At 39.8% G+C, this 20,931-nt stretch overlaps 2 protein-coding genes across 2 annotated transcripts; both read right to left on the reverse strand.

The window, feature by feature from the left end:
• Positions 1-3,167: 3,167 nt before the first annotated feature.
• On the reverse strand, positions 3,168-4,464 carry LOC115115332 (glucagon-1-like). Its single transcript, XM_029643828.2, has 4 exons — positions 4,363-4,464; positions 4,100-4,205; positions 3,825-3,980; positions 3,168-3,440 (listed from the first exon to the last, which is right to left on the reverse strand). The coding sequence occupies exons 2-4, from the start codon at positions 4,192-4,194 to the stop codon at positions 3,320-3,322; spliced, it is 372 nt and encodes a 123-aa protein (XP_029499688.1). The 5' UTR covers positions 4,195-4,205; positions 4,363-4,464; the 3' UTR covers positions 3,168-3,319.
• A 421-nt stretch (positions 4,465-4,885) lies between these two features.
• Positions 4,886-19,859, reverse strand: fap (fibroblast activation protein, alpha). The gene is made up of 27 exons (XM_029633042.2): positions 19,741-19,859; positions 19,466-19,634; positions 19,154-19,238; positions 16,851-16,943; positions 16,619-16,713; positions 16,450-16,524; positions 16,316-16,368; positions 16,153-16,225; positions 15,409-15,529; positions 15,151-15,305; positions 14,864-14,961; positions 14,611-14,740; positions 14,394-14,432; positions 14,199-14,297; positions 10,873-10,943; positions 10,704-10,757; positions 10,325-10,449; positions 9,765-9,815; positions 9,545-9,643; positions 9,090-9,159; positions 8,798-8,992; positions 8,496-8,550; positions 8,277-8,376; positions 8,083-8,141; positions 6,483-6,555; positions 6,188-6,261; positions 4,886-5,758 (listed from the first exon to the last, which is right to left on the reverse strand). Exons 1-27 carry the CDS (start codon positions 19,842-19,844, stop codon positions 5,651-5,653), a joined length of 2,523 nt encoding a protein of 840 aa, XP_029488902.1. The 5' UTR covers positions 19,845-19,859; the 3' UTR covers positions 4,886-5,650.
• Positions 19,860-20,931: the final 1,072 nt, after the last annotated feature.

Raw genomic sequence — 20,931 nt, forward strand, 5'->3', positions numbered from 1 at the left:
TTATTTATGGTTGGCAACATGTTCTTGTACAAAGAGCAAGCATTGCATTGAGCATTTGAATAGTAAAAAGCCTGACTTAAGTTGTAGAATACTGTTATGCATACCAATAGATAGTATTGAAACAAAGAAGAAAATAAAATCCTGGCTTTAGTTGAAATCAAAATATTTGTTTTCATAGTTCTACGGCCAAAGTTGAAATAGTTGCAGTTATTGCATTATATCAATATTTTTCAAGCCGCAAAGTACATGCTTGTGTTTCATTTTACGTTTGTTGTTTGTCATGGGCCATTGTGTGTGCCCAGGAATGATTGTCCATTCAATAACTAAAGATGAAGCTCAACTAATACTTGAAGGCGTCTGCTAAAGGGAGACATACATGGCTATAGAAACAATTGCAATAGCACTTTTTCTAGAAGGGGAAAATGTATAGTATATTTACTGTTATAACATTTTTGAAACTATTTCCTTTTTACAATGACAAAAAAATGTATTTGTTCACATATAATTCGCCATGCCTATTTGTCTATAATACATACCATTGCTTCATTTTAAAGTATCAGTATCTGCAAAATATTTTAAAATCTCTTGTTGAACATTTCTAGTACTACTCGTTACTCATTTTTACTTAGCTCGGGAATGAATTTGTTTAAATAGTCACTCAATCAGTTTTGTTTGTGACCTAAATCATTGTAAGGAAATATGGCACTGGAAAACATGATGTTGTTTCTGCTTCTAAGTTGTTATTGGTCTTTAGAGCTGATGTATTACTGTTTATGATGTATCTTGTATATGTACATTTACTATGAAACTATAAACCTCAAATGTAATACATTTATTTGAACATGTTTATTTCCCCCATAAATACTACTGCATGCTGTTTGGCGTGTCTGATATGGGCTTGACACTTCAACAAATGCCCCCCAAAATAACCTTAATTCTCATTTTGAGAGAGTTTCTAGATTCACTTTGTAAACTTTGACTTATGAGAAAGCCAAGGCGTGAGGCAGTGAGGGTCTACTTTGAGTTGACCAGTCAACCGTATACACGAGGTCAGGTCACTTACACTGTAGGTGAGAGTGTTTGACAGCAATCCGCTCAACTGAGTCTTCCGCTACACTCACAGCCACATCTGCCTTGTGAGCATGAGGTTGGATAACGAGGTTGGATAATGAAGTGCACATGCTGAAGCCATTCAGTGCAGGAACTCAATTTGCCTGGAGGTAATACAATATGACTTCACTTGAACATACTATACAGAACACAACGTTATCCTCATCTACAGAAGTGACTTACTTATTAGCTTTTCTAAATTCAACCACAAAAGAACCCGCACATTTTGATTACGACAAATGCCCAGTATGACCCTTAGAGATTTGGAATATAAATAGAATTGAGCGGGCAGGCTTTAAAAAAAAAAATGTAACAGATGCTTTTTGATGCACTAGCTGACAGCTTAGAAAGGTATAGCATCCCAAAGCATGACATATATCTGGCTCATGTGACTAGTTTGTTTCCATGCCAGGAACACCCAGGAAGTGACGCCTGATTGACCACTGATCTCTGCCAGGCTGTCATTGACATAGTATTGTCTATTGGTTTCCTCAAGTGTCCTTGCTGTCGGTGCAACATCGGTAAAACGTGTTATGACGCTAAATTAGCAGATGTGACAGCACGTCTTTCCATTACCTGATTGAAAACCCTGGGTGTGTTTTCCTCTTGGTGATACGGCTGGCCTCAAGGCTGATTGATTTGGGTTCCACCTCCGTGAACACAGGGTCTCTACTTGAACATGATGTCCTTGAAGTGTTACTTATAAATAATACAATTACATCTATTATAAAAGTAAGGATTATGTTTCCACTTCATTTTTGTTTATGGGTTCATTTTATAATCCATCTCTCTCGACAAGGGTGTCGGAAGCGATCAACGGGAATGCTGGCCCATGTTGACTCCAATGCTTCCCACAGTTGTGTCAAGTTGGCTGGATGTCCTTTGGGTGGTGGACCATTAATGATTAACACAGGAAATGTTGAGCGTGAAAATCCCAGCAGCATTGCAGTTCTTGACACAAACCGGTGCGCCTGGCACCTACTACCATACCCTGTTCAATGGCACCTAAATATTTTATCTTGCCCATTCACTCTCTGAATGACACACATACACAATCCATGTCTCAAATCTTAAAAATCCTTCTTTAACCTGTCTCCTCCCCTTCATCTATACTGATTGAAGTGGATTTAACAAGTGACATCAATAAGGGATCATAGCTTTCAACTGGATTCACCTGGTCAGTCTATATCATGGAAAGAGCAGGTATTCTTAATGTTTTCTATACTCAGTGTATATATCCCCACTATGATGTTGGAATAATATTGTGAAATTGTCCATTTTAAACTTTATTTAACTAGGCAAGTCAGTTAAGAACAAATTCTTATTTACAATGACAGCCTACCAGGGAACAGTGGGTTAACTGCCTTATTCAGGGGCAGAATGACAGATTTTTACCTTGTCAGCTCGGGAATTCGATCCAGCAACCTTTCGGTTACTGGCCCAGCGCTCTAACCACTACCAGCTTCCCCTTTTTGTGTTAGTTGTTTGAAAAGACCGCCTGAAATTTCAGCCTGAGTTTTGGCCTGCCTGGTGACATGTCACCAGGTGGTAAATTTGTTAATATACCAATAAGAAAGATAGTTATAAACCTCTCTGCCAATAACAGCTGGTTTACAGTTTCTCCCTCACTCAGACCACTACCAGACAATCCTATCAAAATTCTTGCTCTTTGCTAAAAAGCTATTTTTGTTTCTTTTTGACAATTTTAAATGAAAACACTCACAGTAAGGCACTTAATTGTTAGCCAGAAACTATTTGGTATTGAGCTAGAAATGGTTGCATTGGACCTTTAAAATGTTTCCACCAAAAATTAGCAAGGTACAGATGACAGATTTTGGGCCAGTTTTACCAACATTTTGCACCTGTTATGTTTTAGGAGAGTGAAATAACATCTCACTCTTAGGCTACCCTTTAACCACAATATCTTATTCCTCTTCTTTTGTATCACTTCGAAAATCTTACCACTGATGTTTAAGTACAGAGTGAAGCATTTAGATAATACATTGTCACCGTTCTCTGTTAACAACCAAAACATTAGCAATTGACAGACAACAGCATTTCTTGTCAGGGGATTTATTAGCACGACCAGAGGACGATGCAGGTTATAAAACATGAAATGGAACAAGGGGGTCATTCTGGATGAGTTGCATTCTCTCTTGACTGCAGGGACATAAGACACTGGGGGACTCTGTGACTGAGTAGAGGAGCCCTATTCTCGTCTGCCTCGGCCATTCTTCAGCCAGGACACAAACTCCTTGGCTGCCTGGTCCTGCAGGTAGGAGCTCACGTCGCTGGTGTAGGTACCCTCTGCATGCCGTTTGATGGGACCACTGAAAACACATGGAGAGATTTTACAGTGTTGATAATAACTATTTAGAATTGATAATATGAGGATAATAAGCTAATTGATTCACGGTGCATTGTTAAGCTGATGTAGTAAGGTTTTACTGAACTGTAACTTAAAACCATATACAACCAAGATAATCACCAACATGCAGTAAATATCTGCAGTATGTCATAAAGTGTAGCAGAAGCTTATCTTTGGTTATAGCGCAGCAAAAAGCGTTTGACATTTCACAAGCCATATCTCTTATTGTAACTACGGCATTCATACAGTTTCAGTTTAAGTCTCATACTGGAAGATGATCCACTACATTGTGAAATGGAATGAGGAAGACCGACACGCAGCAGAGGAAGAAGAAAAAGACACTCACCCACTTCTCTTGGAGTTCATTAGCCACTGGACAAAGTCTTGTGCTCGTCTCGACTCAAGATATTTACTGTAGTCGTTAGAGAAGGTTCCCTCTGAATGTCTCTTCATGTTTGAAAGCTCCCTTGGCTCACTGAACATGGAGTCCTCTGTCAACAGGCTGAAAAAACAGACAAGTCAGCAGTTATAGGATGATGATTCACAGAGAGAGAGAGAGAGAGAAAGCCTCAACCTGAATGGTGCAGAGTTCAGAAGTTGCTCCGAGTTCGAGGCTCTTACCTAGAGTTGTCCTCTGTGCTCTCCTGCGGGATCTGCCAGCTGCTCTGAACAATGATCAAGAGCAGAAGTCCAGCGAAAGAGTGGGTGCTTTTCATCTTTTGACCTCCTAGATATTAGCAGAGAAGAGAGGACAAGCTGTTTCAAATGTCAGCAATTTCAGCCAAACAGCATCATAATAGGAGATAATATAATTCAGAGAAAATTCCAGATGAGAAATATTTCAGTGGTTGAAAATGAGTATTAAGGGGTTTGGTGCTGCTCACCTGTATTCCCTCTGTTGAGTGTGTGAGAAATGTTGGTGGATGTCTTCTGGCTTCTCTCTCTCTGGTTCCCTGGAGTTGCTTCATGGTCCCTTCTAGGTCTGGCCAGCCTTTATATAGTTGAGATGAATGACTGTTTACTCAGGTGGCACCTTCCTCACAGACGCACTAGCCCGTTTGTTACTCTCAATCCATTAGTTAGAACTCGACTCAATGCACTGGATAGATTTGCAGTCCATATTTGTTTAAAAGGAGACGTGGAAATGTCCAGAGTTAAAAGCTGTCACTTAGGTGTCGAAATCAAACATGATTTCATCCTGTCCAACAAATCCAAATACTTACATAAACATCCACCATCTGTATTCAGATAACCTGGTTTGCACTGCAGGTTCAGTGTTTATGGAATATTTCTGAATATGAAGAGAATATGGAGCTAAACTGTAAAACATGTCTTTCCAGCATATTATCCCTAAGTAGAATTTAGTGAATTATCTGCTTCTTAGGTGACTAAGGCACAAATACAATGTTCTCCAGTTTTATATTCAGTTGTTTATTTGTTCAATACTCTTGTGATAATATGCAAAACACACAGTCTGTATCAATAAGATGTCCAGACTGAACAATAATATACCATAAGATCTTTTCACAAATGTCTAATAATCATACATATACATCATTTCCCTTCTTTCTACAGAATAAACAGGATACAGAAGTATATCAAACATGCTAGAAAGATAATATTGAATTCCAAAATGTCTGTCAATATATGGTTTAGCTTCATACCTCTCGCTAAGATTTGTTCCTTTTGAACACATGTAAGGACAATGAACAGTCTTTGTCAACATTTTCAAACGAGAACATGGTTATAACCATATTTAAATTCCACATACAATTACATCTCACAGACAACGTCAAACACAAACAAGATTTGAACATATTACACAACACATTCAGTGCAGTAACAATTTTAACCAGTATCACTGAAGTCATTGATATAGAATACCATTATACCTACATGCAATGGCTTTGAGTACATAGTGGTGAATTCAATGGTCATATTTTTGTTCTATGATCAGCACAATCATTTCATATCAAACACAAATAGTCATTACAATCATACTAATTACAGTATATAACTTATTTTAAAAAATACAGACTTCAATAGCATGGAATCCTCTGTCCAGAATATCATCAATAAAGAAAAGCGGTCAACATTTTTATTGTAGCAATGTACTATATAAATGCTGTCCTACTGATACAATGAAAAGGCATCGAACTTAGTAAGGGGTTATTAGATCGACTTGGGTTTGACCAGACATTTCTGTAAGAATTGACTCATGTGGGTGTAGAGGTGATGGTAGGCAGGTCCTCCAAGTCCGTGATCCCTGTCAGTGTACCACTGAAAAGAATCCAAAAACACACAGTTACTATTATTCTAGATAAGGTGCTCGACATAGGTTAGACTCCAGGCCTCGCTCACAGGTGAAAGTCTGTAGCAGAGGCTAGATATAGATTATAGACAGGTCACATAGAGGTCATATATCATATAATTATATTATAGATGCCGATAAGCTAGTGAAGGACATCTAAAATGTCTTATAGACAGTACAATTTGTGTAATTAAAGTTGTAACAGTACTTACTCTCCAAAATATTCTTGCACGTACTGTACTTACCCCTGGGACTATCAAATAAGGGCTATATCAAATATAGGCATACTGTAGATCAGAACCGATGAAGAGTATAAGACACTCCTCTGTCAGACTCCAAGTGCAACACGTCACCCCCACCACCCCTCTCAGGTCGTCCTCCCCAAAACCAACATTTACCATCGCCTCAAAGTCAACTTGCTGGACAACCAGGGCTTTGGAGATCTGTGCAGATTGCTGGAAGTGAACATTGTCTACAGGAAAAACAAACTGTTTGTAATACCTGATTGAACAAGGAAGCATATGCATCTGTGAAAATAGGATCAATGATTTTGCACAAGATCAGGAGCCTCTCTTAATGGCTATACTGAATACTGTATTCTATACATTACACATTGGGAATACAACATCGCGTATGAGTGTGTGGTTGTTTAGAATGTAGAACACAGTATTTCACTGAAACAGAAACACATACCATCAGCTGTCCCATGAACCAGGAGATAGTCCACTGATTTGAAATTCTTTGCTCGACTTGTTACTGTGGAATTCTGTGGAATAGAAAGTTGTTTGTGTGTGGACACAGTTACGGCTGACATACAGTACAACAGATTATGTGACGACTTTCCAATGAAAGAGGGACCATGCTTTTTGATGTGTCTGATGTCTTTACCATAGATATAGAATGAATAGAACGGGCTTGGAAGCTCTAACCTGGCAATTTGACTGGTAAACTCATGGGTACACTTGCAATGGCTGCCTGGTATTGTGAGCTAATAATTTCCATGGTAATTTGGAATGTTCTATCAACTGATATTCACATAGTTAAAAAAAGGAATTCCCCTCGACGACGCCCACAAATTGGGGAAAACAAACATTATTTCCCATTGACCCCCAGTGTAAAGAAAATACTGACCTACGGTTCGCAATGCTCCCACGTAGGGAAATAGAGACTGCGAGAAGAGCACTGTGGCTTCAGGCTATTCGGCATGGGAGAGTGGGGACCAGGTGTCCAATTAGGCTACACCTAGCTATGTGTGGAAAACATTTAATCACAGGTGAGACTTTTAACTTGTTTAGTATAGTTTGTTTGTAACGCCACTCAATACTTGTATCTGTATTGTCCGTTTGTTTGTGTTGTTGGTCTTGGCTAGCTTAATGTTCTGCTCGGTAGCTAGCTAGCACTCACTCACGTGGCTGCTAGCATCCTCATGAAAAGGGGCATGAGGGAAGCCCTACAATATTACGTTTATATAAGTCGTGAGAATGGTAGGGAGCATTGGCAATGTTGAAAAGTCATCTTTAGACATGTTTTACTTTTCTTAAATGTAGTTTTGTAATTTGACTAAAACAAAACAGACAAGAAAATTGCAGACAAGAAAAGTTACACTTCCTGCATGGGTCTAGGTTGAAGATGGGAAGGTTAAAACAGCATAATAATTTCAGGCGGAAGCGTTTGAAAATAAACAAATTAATGGGACCAGTGCCATTGCTGGATTCTACAGGATTAGCATCGAAAATCTGACCAGTGTTTGGAAAATCTAGTAATAAAGTGGCTGTAGATAATTTTTTAATGTCTAAACTACTAGAATGACAGAAAGGCAGTTATGCTTGTGTTCGCTGAGTAGTTAGCTGAAATTCTCTACGATTTGTGTTAATTTTTCTTCTTTTTGATGGTGAACTTTCTGTGCTGCTACCATTCACTCCCAGTCATTCTGAATGTGGAAGCTGGTCCCTTGTTGACTAGTGGCACAAAGAGTTATGGGATATTCGAAATCTCTTGTCTTAAACTGTGTGTGTTTAACCTAGTATTCGTCTAGGTTGAAGATGACAAAGGTTAAGACAATGGGATCCTAATGTCTCATAACTCTTTGCAACAATGGGTTGCTATGCTAATCAGTAACGGCGTTGGTAGTTAGCAACAAAGATGGTCCCAGATTTGTGACGACATTGTCTTAACCTGTATATTTTTGACCTAGGCATGGGTACACTCAAAATAGCTGCCAGTCCACCCATTATGCCATCACTGACTTGAATGGGGATGGCCGTTCTATTCATTTTATTTCTATGGTCTTTACCTTGTAAGAGTCAGCATTCTCCTCAGGTTTACTCATATAGCGTTCAGTATACACCGAGTCTGGAAAAGGAATATCCAGATAGAGACTGAACTCATATAGGATGAAAGAAACACTGGCTTTTGAAGTTTATGCATGACTAAATCTGTGTTCTCACTATTTGACCCTTTCTACGATTTATATGCACTGATACATACCATAATATTCCCACTTAGCTACTGGGGCAACTGCAATTCCACACTTGAAAACTCCACTTCCAGCACCCAAAGCCATCGACGTGACATAGCCACCATATGACTGAAAAAACAGATTATTTCAAACCAAATCAATTCAAGTTTAATTCAACAAATACTGTGTATTTACAACAACAGATTTGTAAGAAATATTGTCAAGATCAAAGAGAATGTCCAACTTACCCAACCCCATATGGCTATTCGTTCTTTGTCTATAAAGCCCATGTCAATAAATTTTCTAGTGACAAAAAAATATAGATCTTTATTTGATTTGCTCTAGCTATATGTCATTAAAAGTGTTGAGCAGATTCAATTGATGATACATTTTTCAAGAGCAACAGATAGCATACTCCCAATTCACATTAATGATCAAATATGAATACATTACCTCTTGTATTTATTATTATTATTTATTTATTTTACATATTGTTAAACAGATGTTAGACTTTACACACTGAGGTCTATGTACTTCAATGGCAATTTACCTTGTGGCCGTTATTTGATCTTCCACTTCAAACGTTCCAAGACGTTGGTAGATAGAGTGCATTATTTCGTCACCTTGGTAACCGCTTCCCCTTCCATCGAAACTGGCCACTATGATCCCCTCTGTACTGGAGAGGTACGAACCCCAGTTTAGTCTGTAGCGATAATCTGCCTTCTGACTACAGGGGCCTCCATATCTGTAAGGGAAATAAGTATTTAACTTGACACCATCACAGCTGGGCTAATTAATTCTCTGCAAATCCTCTTTAAAGATACTTAGGCCTGTATACTTACACATCAATTAGAAGAGGGTACTTTTTGTTCTTTTGGAAATTGGGGGGTAACATCATCTGATACCATAGATCTGTTTGCAAAAGGTAGTGAAACATGAGGCCATTAGAAATATAGATGTAGGATCTTAATTTGTTCACCCTGTTGCAGGAGAACATTCCTCCACTGTAATACATTTCAAACTTGTAGTGTATTTGAGGTTTAAAAAGACTTCTGAAGTTTGCAATTTACACTTTGAAATTTCAGACTTGATATTTATTCCCTTACAAAAAATGTATCAACGCCTACACAAATGTCCATTAATTATAATCCACATAATATTTCAAATTTCCTGTTGCTACAGGATCATTTTTCTGATGTACTGTAGCAAACTGGCTTAAATTAAGATCCTACATCTGTACATTTGATTTTGCATGGCATGATTTGATTGGATCCACCAGTCTCAAACTATCACTCACCAAATCCTGCTACCCTCAGGGTCCCGCGCTGCATGGTTGGCATTTGGAATTCTTTTAGCATTTCTTCAAGATCTTTGTTGTCACGAAGAACCAGGAGCTCTAAAACAAAACAACTTCATCAATTGAATCAGAAGTTCCCCGTTTACGATAAAGATTCATGAACCTGTATATTGCTGAGTTACAAAGAGTATCTTCAAAGTACTGGTACTTTTTTGCATACCTTTACCTGAGCCTCTATTGTCCATGAGTGTGAACAATGGTGTTCCCGGTCCTGTAAAGAAACAATCAGCACACACAATACAGTATGACATCACGTAGGCTAATTGTTCACCACATAACCTCATGTACTAGCTGACCTAAAGGTCAGAGGTCAGAACTGAGACTGCGGCTTCATCCCAAATGGCACCTTATTCCCTATGGGCCCTGGTCAAAAGTAGTGCACTACATAGGGAATTATGTGGTGTTGTGTTGTCTCTCTTGTCATGATGTGTGTTTTGTCCTATATTTTTATTTCATTTATTTGTATTTTTAATCCCAGCCCCCATCCCCGCAGGAGGCCTTTTGACTTTTGGTAGGCTGTCATTGTAAATAAGAATTAGTTCTTAACCAACTTGCCTAGTTAAATAAAGGTTAAATTGAAAATAAAATAAAAATAAGGTGTCATTTGGGACACTTCCTGTATCACTTACTTATACTCCGCACCCCAGTTTATTTTTATTTTTAGCATTGATCACGAATGGGTTAGTGCTCAGGATGTGAATGGGGAATGGGGTAACTGACCATAGCAGTCCATGCGGTAGTAGGAGGCATCGTAGCTGAAGTAGGCTGAGTTGTACTGACACCTGTCCTTATACAGGCCACAGGTGAGGCACTGGGGAGCAGAGTGGCTGCTTCCGATCACAACCCTGACAAACAAACAAACACAGGTTCATATGAGTTAACATTGCTGTCTGAATAACGAAAATATTTATGGTAGCAATTGAACATACTTTTATGGTTTATTTTGTATTCAGAATGATTGAGAATTTAGGGAAACCACTTTAAATGAAATATCTATGGGGATCATGAGAAACACATCAAAAACAATGTGGTCATAGTGATAGATAAATACTAAATGTACTCTATTCTGTTATCGAATTAAATTAAATGTATTCCTTACTTGTATAGATTTCTCTGTCCAGGCTTTTCTTGGTACTCATTACTTACATAGTATCTGTGAAAATGAAACGATAGTGAAGAAGCATTCTGAAGGAGCAACACACATGGCATAGTTTATAATGATACTTCTCTAGTTCTTACATACCCACGTCTTGTGCATCTGTACTTACATAGCGTCTTTGGTGAGTTTTGAAATGTAGATGACCTCCCACTTGCCTGAGGTAATGGGTGTTGCCTTGCCCTTTGGAATGATATGCACTTTCATAGGTACTGCATTCTGATATTGCTAACATTTACATGCAAGTAAGCATTTTATTGTACTGTGTACACCACGTGTATCCTCTGCATAAAGCAAATCCTCTGCACAACGCATCACCGGGGGCAAACTACCTGCCCTCCAGGACACCTACACCACACGATGTCACAGGAGGGCCATAAAGATCATCAAGGACAACAACCACCCGAGCCACTGCCTGTTCACCCCGCTATCATCCAGAAGGTGAGGTCAGTACAGGTGCATCAAAGCAGGGACCGAGAGACTGAAAAACAGCTTTTATCTCAAGGCCATCAGACTGTTAAACAGCCACCACTAACATTGAGTGGCTGCTGCCAACATACTGACTCAACTCCAGCCACTTTAATAATGGAAATTGATGTAAAAATGTATCACTAGCCACTTTAAACAATGCCACTTAATATAATGTTTACATACCCTACATTACTCATCTCATATGTATATCTATATCATCTACTGCATCTTGCCATCTTTATGTAATACATGTATCACTAGCCACTTTAAACTATGCCACTTTATGTTTATATACCCTACATTACTCATCTCATATGTATATACTGTACTCTATACCATCAAAAAATGCAGAACCAAGAACAGATACAGCCCTTGGTTCACTCCAGACCTGACTGCCCTCGACCAGCACAAAAACATCCTGTGGCGGACTGCAATAGCATCGAAGAGTCCCCGTGATATGCAACTGTTCAGGGAAGTCAGGAACCAATACACGCAGTCAGTCAGGAAAGCTAAGGCCAGCTTCTTCAGGCAGAAGTTTGCATCCTGTAGCTCCAACTCCAAAAAGTTCTGGGACACTGTGAAGTCCATGGAGAACAAGAGCACCTCCTCCCAGCTGCCCACTGCACTGAGGCTAGGTAACACGGTCACCACCGATAAATCCATGATTATCGAAAACTTCAATAAGCATTTCTCTACGGCTGGCCATGCCTTCCGCCTGGCTTCTCCAACCTCGGCCAACAGCTCCGCCCCCCCCCGCAGCTCCTCGCCCAAGCCTCTCCAGGTTCTCCTTTACCCAAATCCAGATAGCAGATGTTCTGAAAGAGCTCCAAAACCTGGACCCGTACAAATCAGCTGGGCTTGACAATCTGGACCCTCTATTTCTGAAACTATCCGCCGCCATTGTCGCAACCCCTATTACCAGCCTGTTCAACCTCTCTTTCATATCGTCCGAGATCCCCAAGGATTGGAAAGCTGCCGCAGTCATCCCCCTCTTCAAAGGGGGAGACACCCTGGACCCAAACTGCTACAGACCTATATCCATCTGCCCTGCCTATCTAAGGTCTTCGAAAGCCAAGTCAACAAACAGGTCACTGACCATCTCGAATCCCACCGTACCTTCTCCGCTGTGCAATCTGGTTTCCGAGCCGGTCACGGGTGCACCTCAGCAACACTCAAGGTACTAAACGATATCATAACCGCCATCGATAAAAGACAGTACTGTGCAGCCGTCTTCATCGACCTTGCCAAGGCCTTCGACTCTGTCAATCACTATATTCTTATCGGCAGACTCAGTAGCCTCGGTTTTTCGGATGACTGCCTTGCCTGGTTCACCAATTACTTTGCAGACAGAGTTCAGTGTGTCAAATCGGAGGGCATGCTGTCCGGTCCTCTGGCAGTCTCTATGGGGGTGCCACAGGGTTCAATTCTCGGGCCGACTCTTTTCTCTGTATATATCAATGATTCCCTGATCCACCTCTACGCAGACGACACCATTCTATATACTTTCGGCCCGTCATTGGACACTGTGCTATCTAACCTCCAAACGAGCTTCAATGCCATACAACACTCCTTCCGTGGCCTCCAACTGCTCTTAAACGCTAGTAAAACCAAATGCATGCTTTTCAACCGATCGCTGCCTGCACCCGCATGCCCGACTAGCATCACCACCCTGGATGGTTCCGACCTTGAATATGTGGACATCTATAAGTACCTAGGTGTCTGGCTAGACTGCAAACTCTCCTTCCAGACTCATATCAAACATCTCCAATCGAAAATCAAATCAAGAGTCGGCTTTCTATTCCGCAACAAAGCCTCCTTCACTCACACCGCCAAGCTTACCCTAGTAAAACTGACTATCCTACCGATCCTCGACTTCGGCGATGTCATCTACAAAATGGCTTCCAACACTCTACTCAGCAAACTGGATGCAGTCTATCACAGTGCCATCCGCTTTGTCACTAAAGCACCTTATACCACCCACCACTGCGACTTGTATGCTCTAGTCGGCTGGCCCTCGCTACATATTCGTCGCCAGACCCACTGGCTCCAGGTCATCTACAAGTCCATGCTAGGTAAAGCTCCGCCTTATCTCAGTTCACTGGTCACGATGGCAACACCCATCCGTAGCACGCGCTCCAGCAGGTGTATCTCATTGATCATCCCTAAAGCCAACACCTCATTCGGCCGCCTTTCGTTCCAGTACTCTGCTGCCTGTGACTGGAACGAATTGCAAAAATCGCTGAAGTTGGAGACTTTTATCTCCCTCACCAACTTCAAACATCAGCTATCTGAGCAGCTAACCGATCGCTGCAGCTGTACATAGTCTATTGGTAAATAGCCCACCCATTTTCACCTACCTCATCCCCATACTGTTTTTATTTATTTACTTTTCTGCTCTTTTGCACACCAGTAGCTCTACCTGTACATGACCATCTGATCATTTATCACTCCAGTGTTAATCTGCAAAATTGTAATTATTCGCCTACCTCATGCCTTTTGCACACATTGTATATAGACTCCCCCCTTTTTTTCTACTGTGTTATTGACTTGTTAATTGTTTACTCCATGTGTAACTCTGTGTTGTCTGTTCACACTGCTATGCTTTATCTTGGCCAGGTCGCAGTTGCAAATGAGAACTTGTTCTCAACTAGCCTACCTGGTTAAATAAAGGTGAAATAAAATAAAAAAATCTACTGCATGTTGCCTATGCCGTTCTGTACCATCACTCATTCATATATCTTTATGTACATATTCTTTATCCCTTTACACTTATGTGTATAAGGTAGTAGTTGTGGAATTGTTAGGTTAGATTACTCATTGGTTATTACTGCATTGTCGGAACTAGAAGCACAAGCATTTCGCTACACTCGCATTAACATCTGCTAACCATGTGTATGTGACAAATAAAATTTGATTTGAACTTTTTGATTTTGATGAAACAATCACTTTCAGGAATAAAATACTTACATCTTTCACTCGGTGAAGGTGCTTATAACCGTATGTGTCACTCATCACTTTGTAGAAACTGATATGATCCTCTGCAAACATAGGTTGGAGAGGAACATACTGGAAAGTTGAAATAATTGATTATTAGAAAACAAAATATTTCAGCACCTAGATTTAGTTCTTATGGTTCTTTCATTATACAGTATGTGAACTTACTTGGCCAACCCAACCCGTCTTGCTAATTTGTTCATATTTCTAAAATAAAAAAAGATTTTTTTTATTACATTTATTCCTTTTAGGCCTTTACAGTTACAGAATGCTTCACACTAACTTTCCTGGTGTTAATGTCGAAAAACACATGATCCTCTGTTCACTGAGTGTTGTTGTCTACCAATGAGCTCACCCACAGAGTCTGAGGTGAGGTGACAAGTACCTGGTTCTTATTCCAGTTGTTTCCGTCAAAGTCATAGATCTGTAAAAGGACATGGTTCTGCTTCCTCTTGGTCCACTGAACAGCGATGCGCTCATCCGTCACCCAAGTGACTGAACTCAAATAGTGATCACTGGGAGAAAAACAACACAAAGTGACAGGTTTATATCACCCTTTTTACATGTGATTGATATTGACTAGCCTGGACTATTTAAACCACTACAAATGTATATTAAAGTGTGAAATGATACTGTACCCTGCACCAATGGAATCTGGCACCACCACCTGTGTCCGTCTTGATGGATTTATTGTGTCCACTACAAACAGCTTTGCCTTAGGATTAGTTGAGCCAGCCTTGATAGGAGATAACATGCATAACAAAAACGTGATATCTTCACTAAGAATTCACATTTTTTAAGGGTACAGTACATATAATTCACATACTGTGTGTATAATCATGGTATATTGACCTATTAGGTGCTATCTGTGGTATGTCTCTCATTCTTATGACACATATTACCGGCACATATTACAACATCCCACCTTGGGGTATGGGACAACCACTGTACTGGGGTATTGTCCATTTCCATACAAAGAGTACTCGATCGTGTGGACCCCTGTGTCATTAAACTCAGCATAAGCCAGATACTTTCCAGTTGGTGACCACCATATTGCCTCGTTCGATGAGAAAACCTCCTCTGAAAAAAGGGGAAGGAATCAAGTTACCCAAAAGCCTTGTGTGTGATGAAATCCACCTCATCCCCTTCCCCCTAAAATTGGTCAATGTTACTTAATACCCACCCTCATATACCCAGTCAGGGGCACCGTTAAGAATCTGATTCTCTTTTCCATTATGGGTCACTTGTATGGCTTCAGCAGTGGCGTTGGGTTTCAAATAAATGTTGTAATTCCAGACGTAAGCCTGGCAGAGAGATCAGCAGTCAAGTTAATGTCAGCATTCCATTGACTTTAGTTTATACTAGAGTCAGCCTACTTCCTCTACAGTGGTTTTATTCCCTGGCATCCTATTCCAGATTCTTTTGGTTGGTGCAGCAGCTAATCCCACTGTGTTCTGCATCTCTCTGGGCCGACGCCCATACTCGCCATGGGAGAGAGAGCTAATTATGGTGCCAGCAGTTAGCAAAAACTAGCAGGATACTAGCGAGCAGATGAACGATGCAATAGCAATGACATAAAATGCCTCTTTTCTCATTATACACTTGTTATAATTACCAAGGGCCTCAGAGAACTCTTAGTCAGGTAGTAAATGTTTTTTTTTTTTTTCAAATAAAACTTAGGTTATAATCTGATTTATTCTTCTGATCTTGTTAGATGTTGTCCATGGATAGACTTGAATTTGTATTTTATAGTGTATACACATGCCTTTCAACACCCTGTTTGCATCCCAAATGGTACCCTATTCCCTACATAGTACACTACTTCCCTATGGGCCCTGGTCAACAGCAGTGCACTAAATAGGGAATAGGGTGCCATTTGGGACATACCTCCCTAGATAGTGTATCAGACTGGTTTTTAATCACTCACCAGTTTGTTTCCTGTTGGTGCCCAGGCAAAGTATTGCACAACTTGTGGAATGTTCACAGACTTGAGAAATGTTCTGGTAGAAAGAGATGGAAACATCAGGTTTTTAGTGATAGAGGAGTAGTTGAGTCTGGCACTTTCACTGGGAAAACAGAGATATACTTACGAACTGTCATAATCATAGATGGAGTAAGAGGCTGTGAATGAATGTCTCCATTGCTGTAAACACACGATACAGTAAATCAGTGTTGTGTAAAGACACCCCATGATCAAACTATAAACAATCATTCAATATATTACCTTGGAGTAGTTGCTCTCAAAGCAGATGTATTTCCGATCAGCAGAAATAATATAGTCTGTGGCATACACTTGTTCCTATGACATAAAAATGTTAAATATAAAATGTCAATATTTGCTTTGAAAGATACTACGGGTGATTAAAATGCTCTTTGCATGAAAAATATCTTACAAATGTGTTGTTGCTTATATATTCAAAGAAATCCCCTGTTTCAGCATTGTGAAGCATAATGTTGCCTTGTCTCGTCTTATGCACGTATTCGTTATCTATAGGAGAATGAGACAGAAATGTAACTTTGTGAGACAAGATCAAAACGCAGTAACTTTAAAATCAAAACAGATAATGACAAGGAATGCATGCATACACTTTTGGAAGCAATTGAATAAACAAAACAATGCAATACCTGATATCCACCGCAAATTATATATTTTATACCTAATTGTGTCATTGAAATAATCTGCCAGGCTAAAAGGCCTCTTGGAGCCTCCGTCCTCTCCTGAAACATGAAAATGTACTTGAATTAATAACAGATGCATTTTACTTGAATTAACAACTGCAAATATTGGTTTGTTGATAATCAAACAATATGCTAGTACTTTCCACGAAAGTGGATATCTTCAACAAATCCTTGAAAATTGTACACTACTACAGTTGAAGTCGGAAGTTTACATACACCTTAGCCAAATACATTTAAACTCAGTTTTAAATAATTCTTGACATTTGATCCTAGTAAAAATTCCCTCTCTTAGGTCAGTTAGGATCACCACTTTATTTTAAGAATGTGAAATGTCAGAATAATTGTAGAGAGAATGATTTATTTCAGCTTTTATTTCTTTCATCAGATTCCCAGTGGGTCAGAAGTTTACATACACCCAATAAGTATTTGGTAGCATTGTCTTTAAATTGTTTAACTTGGGTCAAACGTTTCGGGCAGCCTTCCACAAGCTTCCCACAATAAGTTGGGTGAATTTTGGCCCAATCCTCCTGACAGAGCTGGTGTAACTGAGTCAGGTTTGTAGGCCTCCTTACTCGCACAAGCTTTTTCAGTTCTGTCCACAGATTTTCTATGGAATGGAGGTCAGGGCTTTGTGATGGCCACTCCAACAACTTTGTTGTCCTTAAGCCATTTTGCCACAACTTTGGAAGTATGCTTGGGGTCATTGTCCATTAGGAAGACCCATTTGCGACCAAGCTTTAACTTCCTGACTGATGTCTTGAGATGTTGCTTCAATATATCCACATAATTTTCCTGCCTCATGATGCCATCTATTTTGTGAAGTGCACCAGTCCCTCCTGCAGCAAAGCACCCCCACAACATGATGCTGCCACCCCTGTGCTTCACGGTTGGGATGGTGTTCTTCGGCTTGCAAGCCTCCCCCTTTTTCTTCCAAACATAACACAATGGCCATTATGGCCAAAGTTCTATTTTTGTTTCTTCAGACCAGAGGACATTTCTCCAAAAAGTATGATATTTGTCTCCATGTGCAGTTGCAAACCGTAGTCTGGCTTTTTCATGGCTGTTTTGGAGCTGTGGCTTCTTCCTTGCTGAGCGGCCTTTCAAGGTTATGTTGATATAGGACTCGTTTTACTGTGGATATAGATACTTTTGTACCTGTTTCCTCCATCATCTTCACAAGGTTCTTTGTTGTTGTTCTGGGATTGATTTGCACTTTTCGCACCAAAGTACGTTCATCTCTAGGAGACAGAATGTGTCTCCTTCCTGAGCAGTATGACGGCTGTGTGGTCCCATGGTGTTTATACTTGTGTACTATTGTTTTTACAGATGAACGTGGTACCTTCAGGCATTTGGAAATTGCTCCCAAGGATGAATCAGACTTGTGGAGTTCTACAACAAAATAATTCTGAGGTCTTGGCTGATTTCTTTTGATTTTCCCATGATGTCAAGCAAAGAGGCACTGAGTTTGAAGGTATGCCTTGAAATATATCCACATGTATACCTCCAATTGACTGAAATTATGTCAATTAGCCTATCAGAAGCTTCTAAAGCCATGACATCATTTTCTGGAATTTTCCAAGCTGTTTAAAGGCACAGTCAACTTAGTGTATGTAACCTTCTGACCCACTGGAATTGTGACACAATGAATTATAAGTGAACTAATCTGTCTGTAAACAATTGTTGGAAAAATTACTTGTATCATGCACAAAGTAGATGTCCTAACTGACTTGCCAAAACTATAGTTTGTTGACAAGTAATTTGTGGAGTGGTTGAAAAACGAGTTTTAATGACTCCAAACTAAGTTTATGTAAACTTCCAACTTCAACTGTACATCCAAAAAGGCAAAAGCAATCACTTGGTGGCGCCACATGGTTATCACTGTATTGTATAGTGGGCCTACTTGAATTTGAAATGTTCAATAATCCCCCATCTCATTTTTGGATTTAATGATTCAAGAAATGTACATAATTCTAGAATAGACTAATTAATGCTCACATTGGAAGTTTCAGTGAAACAATAACACGACAATTTGAGTGTTGTTGGTTATTTATGATGACTGATTTAATTCAACTTGGTGAAGTTGCACAATCGTGCATTTGAAGGGTCCTTCGTCAGAAAACGGTCATCATAAGTCACTGTCAACTCAGTGGACACCATAGTGTGCAAATTGTTTACAGAGTGAATGGAGACCATATCTCATTGAATTAAATGAAGAAATCATACATGAATGATAAGATAAAGCAACTTACTATTCAGATATATCGCCATGGGGACAGTTATTAAAGTGATGACGACAGCCGCCCCCACAACCGCCCAAAGCACCTTGCCGCAGCCCTGTTAAAGGTGAGGGAAGAGGGTGACAAAATGTTGCAAAAAGTTCTGTGTGAATTATAAAGTAGCCTATTATAGTCTTGGAGGAGAACTCACTGGCATTCTATCTATATCTCTTCGGTTTTCATATTTTCTAATTAATATGATTACATAGTAATAAGACTTCTCATTTAAAGAAACACCGTTAACTTTGCATTTGTATGTATTTCTAATGCATTCGTTTTACTGACCATAGTAGCACCGATGATGTATCGGCATTCACCCGGGAGTGGACATGCAGCTCTCAACCTGAGGAATCCGGTTCGCTGACGTGGAGTGACAGTCGACTTCTTCGCACTCTCTCTCTGGATGTCAAACAATTGACATAGCGCAGACAAAAAGTATAGATTCTTGATTAAACTGTAACATAAGCAGCAGAAAAGAAACAATGTTACTCCTTCCGAGTTGAATCTCGCTTCCCTTGTACTCCAGGGTGCATCCGTAAGGAAGAGTTGGAAATTCTTACTAGTCACAGGGATGCCTCCTCCAAGTCAACAGCCCACATAACTTTCCGATGGCGCCGAATTTGTGAAGATTTAGGAAGTGACTTTTCCATTCAGCGCATATCATAAATCGTCCAGTTATTATCAGTGAACATCGTTAAGCTTGGCAATTATATCGAATACATTTGCAATTTGTGGATTTCTGTGCATTTTGTTGATAAATAACCATTCATTTGTATATCTGTAAAGTCCAAATATTTGTACATCGTCTACACACCATGCAGAAATAATTGAAAGCAAACACACATCAAAGCAGATTCTGCCCCAGTTTATTGCCTCCTCATACACTTTACACATGGCAGGAATTTGTGTTTTGGAAATATCCAGAAAGCTATGCATTCAGGATAAATATTCAACAAAACAATGAAAACAGTAACCAAGGGGCAAAGTCATAAGCATACAATTTCTAAGGAAAACCCTCATATCATTTTCTTTGATAACTCCCTGAACTATCAAATCACAGTAGCCAGGGTAACACATACCTGTGACATTGACAAAGTGATACGTGAATTTACCAACAATCTTTAATGCGATGTGTACTTATTCATCTATTTTCTAGCAGCAGAGGAAAATCACCAAAAAACACCACCTGTCTTCTGTATGTCAGATCTAACCTGAGCATGTGTGCCAACAGGTGCACTGTAGTGAGAAAGTCCCACAGGGACCAGAGGATCCCAGGGGAGAGGAAGTGTGAAGAAGTTCATTATCATCTTTAGTTTGATCCATTCCGGTTAGAGAGTTCGGCCAGTAACCGAAAGGTCGCTGGTTCGAATACCCAAGCTGACAAGGTGAAAAGTCTGTTGATGTGCCCTTGAGCAAGGCACTTAAGCCTAATTTGCTCCATGAGTGACTTACTACTATGGTTGACCCTGTAAAACAATACCCTGGATAGGTGCAGTCAAATGTATGTGACAATAATTGTGTAATTATGTTGTTACTGACGGAAGCAAATGCAGTGTCTGACACATTAAGAGCTCATCTAGGAGCACAGATCAAGGACAACTGTGAAATGTTTGCACATCATATTCAACTAGTCATCTTCCTCTCTCAGCACTCTTCCCACTAAACCTGTTTTTTCCAAGTCAGTGAGTAAGCATGGAAATATCTAGGACACATAAGTAATGGAATCTTTTCTCTAGGATCCCTTTTTTTTT

This window comes from Oncorhynchus nerka, linkage group LG3 (genome assembly GCF_034236695.1).
Source record: "Oncorhynchus nerka isolate Pitt River linkage group LG3, Oner_Uvic_2.0, whole genome shotgun sequence".
NCBI classification, from domain to species: domain Eukaryota; kingdom Metazoa; phylum Chordata; class Actinopteri; order Salmoniformes; family Salmonidae; genus Oncorhynchus; species Oncorhynchus nerka.

Excerpts from the sequence above, each read along its gene's own strand:
- LOC115115332 (XM_029643828.2), bottom strand. The coding sequence starts at position 4,194 with ATGAAAAGCACCCACTCTTTCGCTGGACTTCTGCTCTTGATCATTGTT. Across the intron at positions 3,981-4,099 it reads AGCACAGAGGACAACTCTAG|CCTGTTGACAGAGGACTCCA; the intron begins GTAAGAGCCTCG and ends CTGTTTTTTCAG. Across the intron at positions 3,441-3,824 it reads ATGAACTCCAAGAGAAGTGG|TGGTCCCATCAAACGGCATG; the intron begins GTGAGTGTCTTT and ends ATGTGTTTTCAG.
- fap (XM_029633042.2), bottom strand. The coding sequence starts at position 19,844 with ATGATATGCGCTGAATGGAAAAGTCACTTCCTAAATCTTCACAAATTC. Across the intron at positions 10,758-10,872 it reads AAACTCACCAAAGACGCTAT|ATACTATGTAAGTAATGAGT; the intron begins GTAAGTACAGAT and ends TCATTTTCACAG. Across the intron at positions 9,816-10,324 it reads CTACCGCATGGACTGCTATG|GACCGGGAACACCATTGTTC; the intron begins GTCAGTTACCCC and ends GTTTCTTTACAG.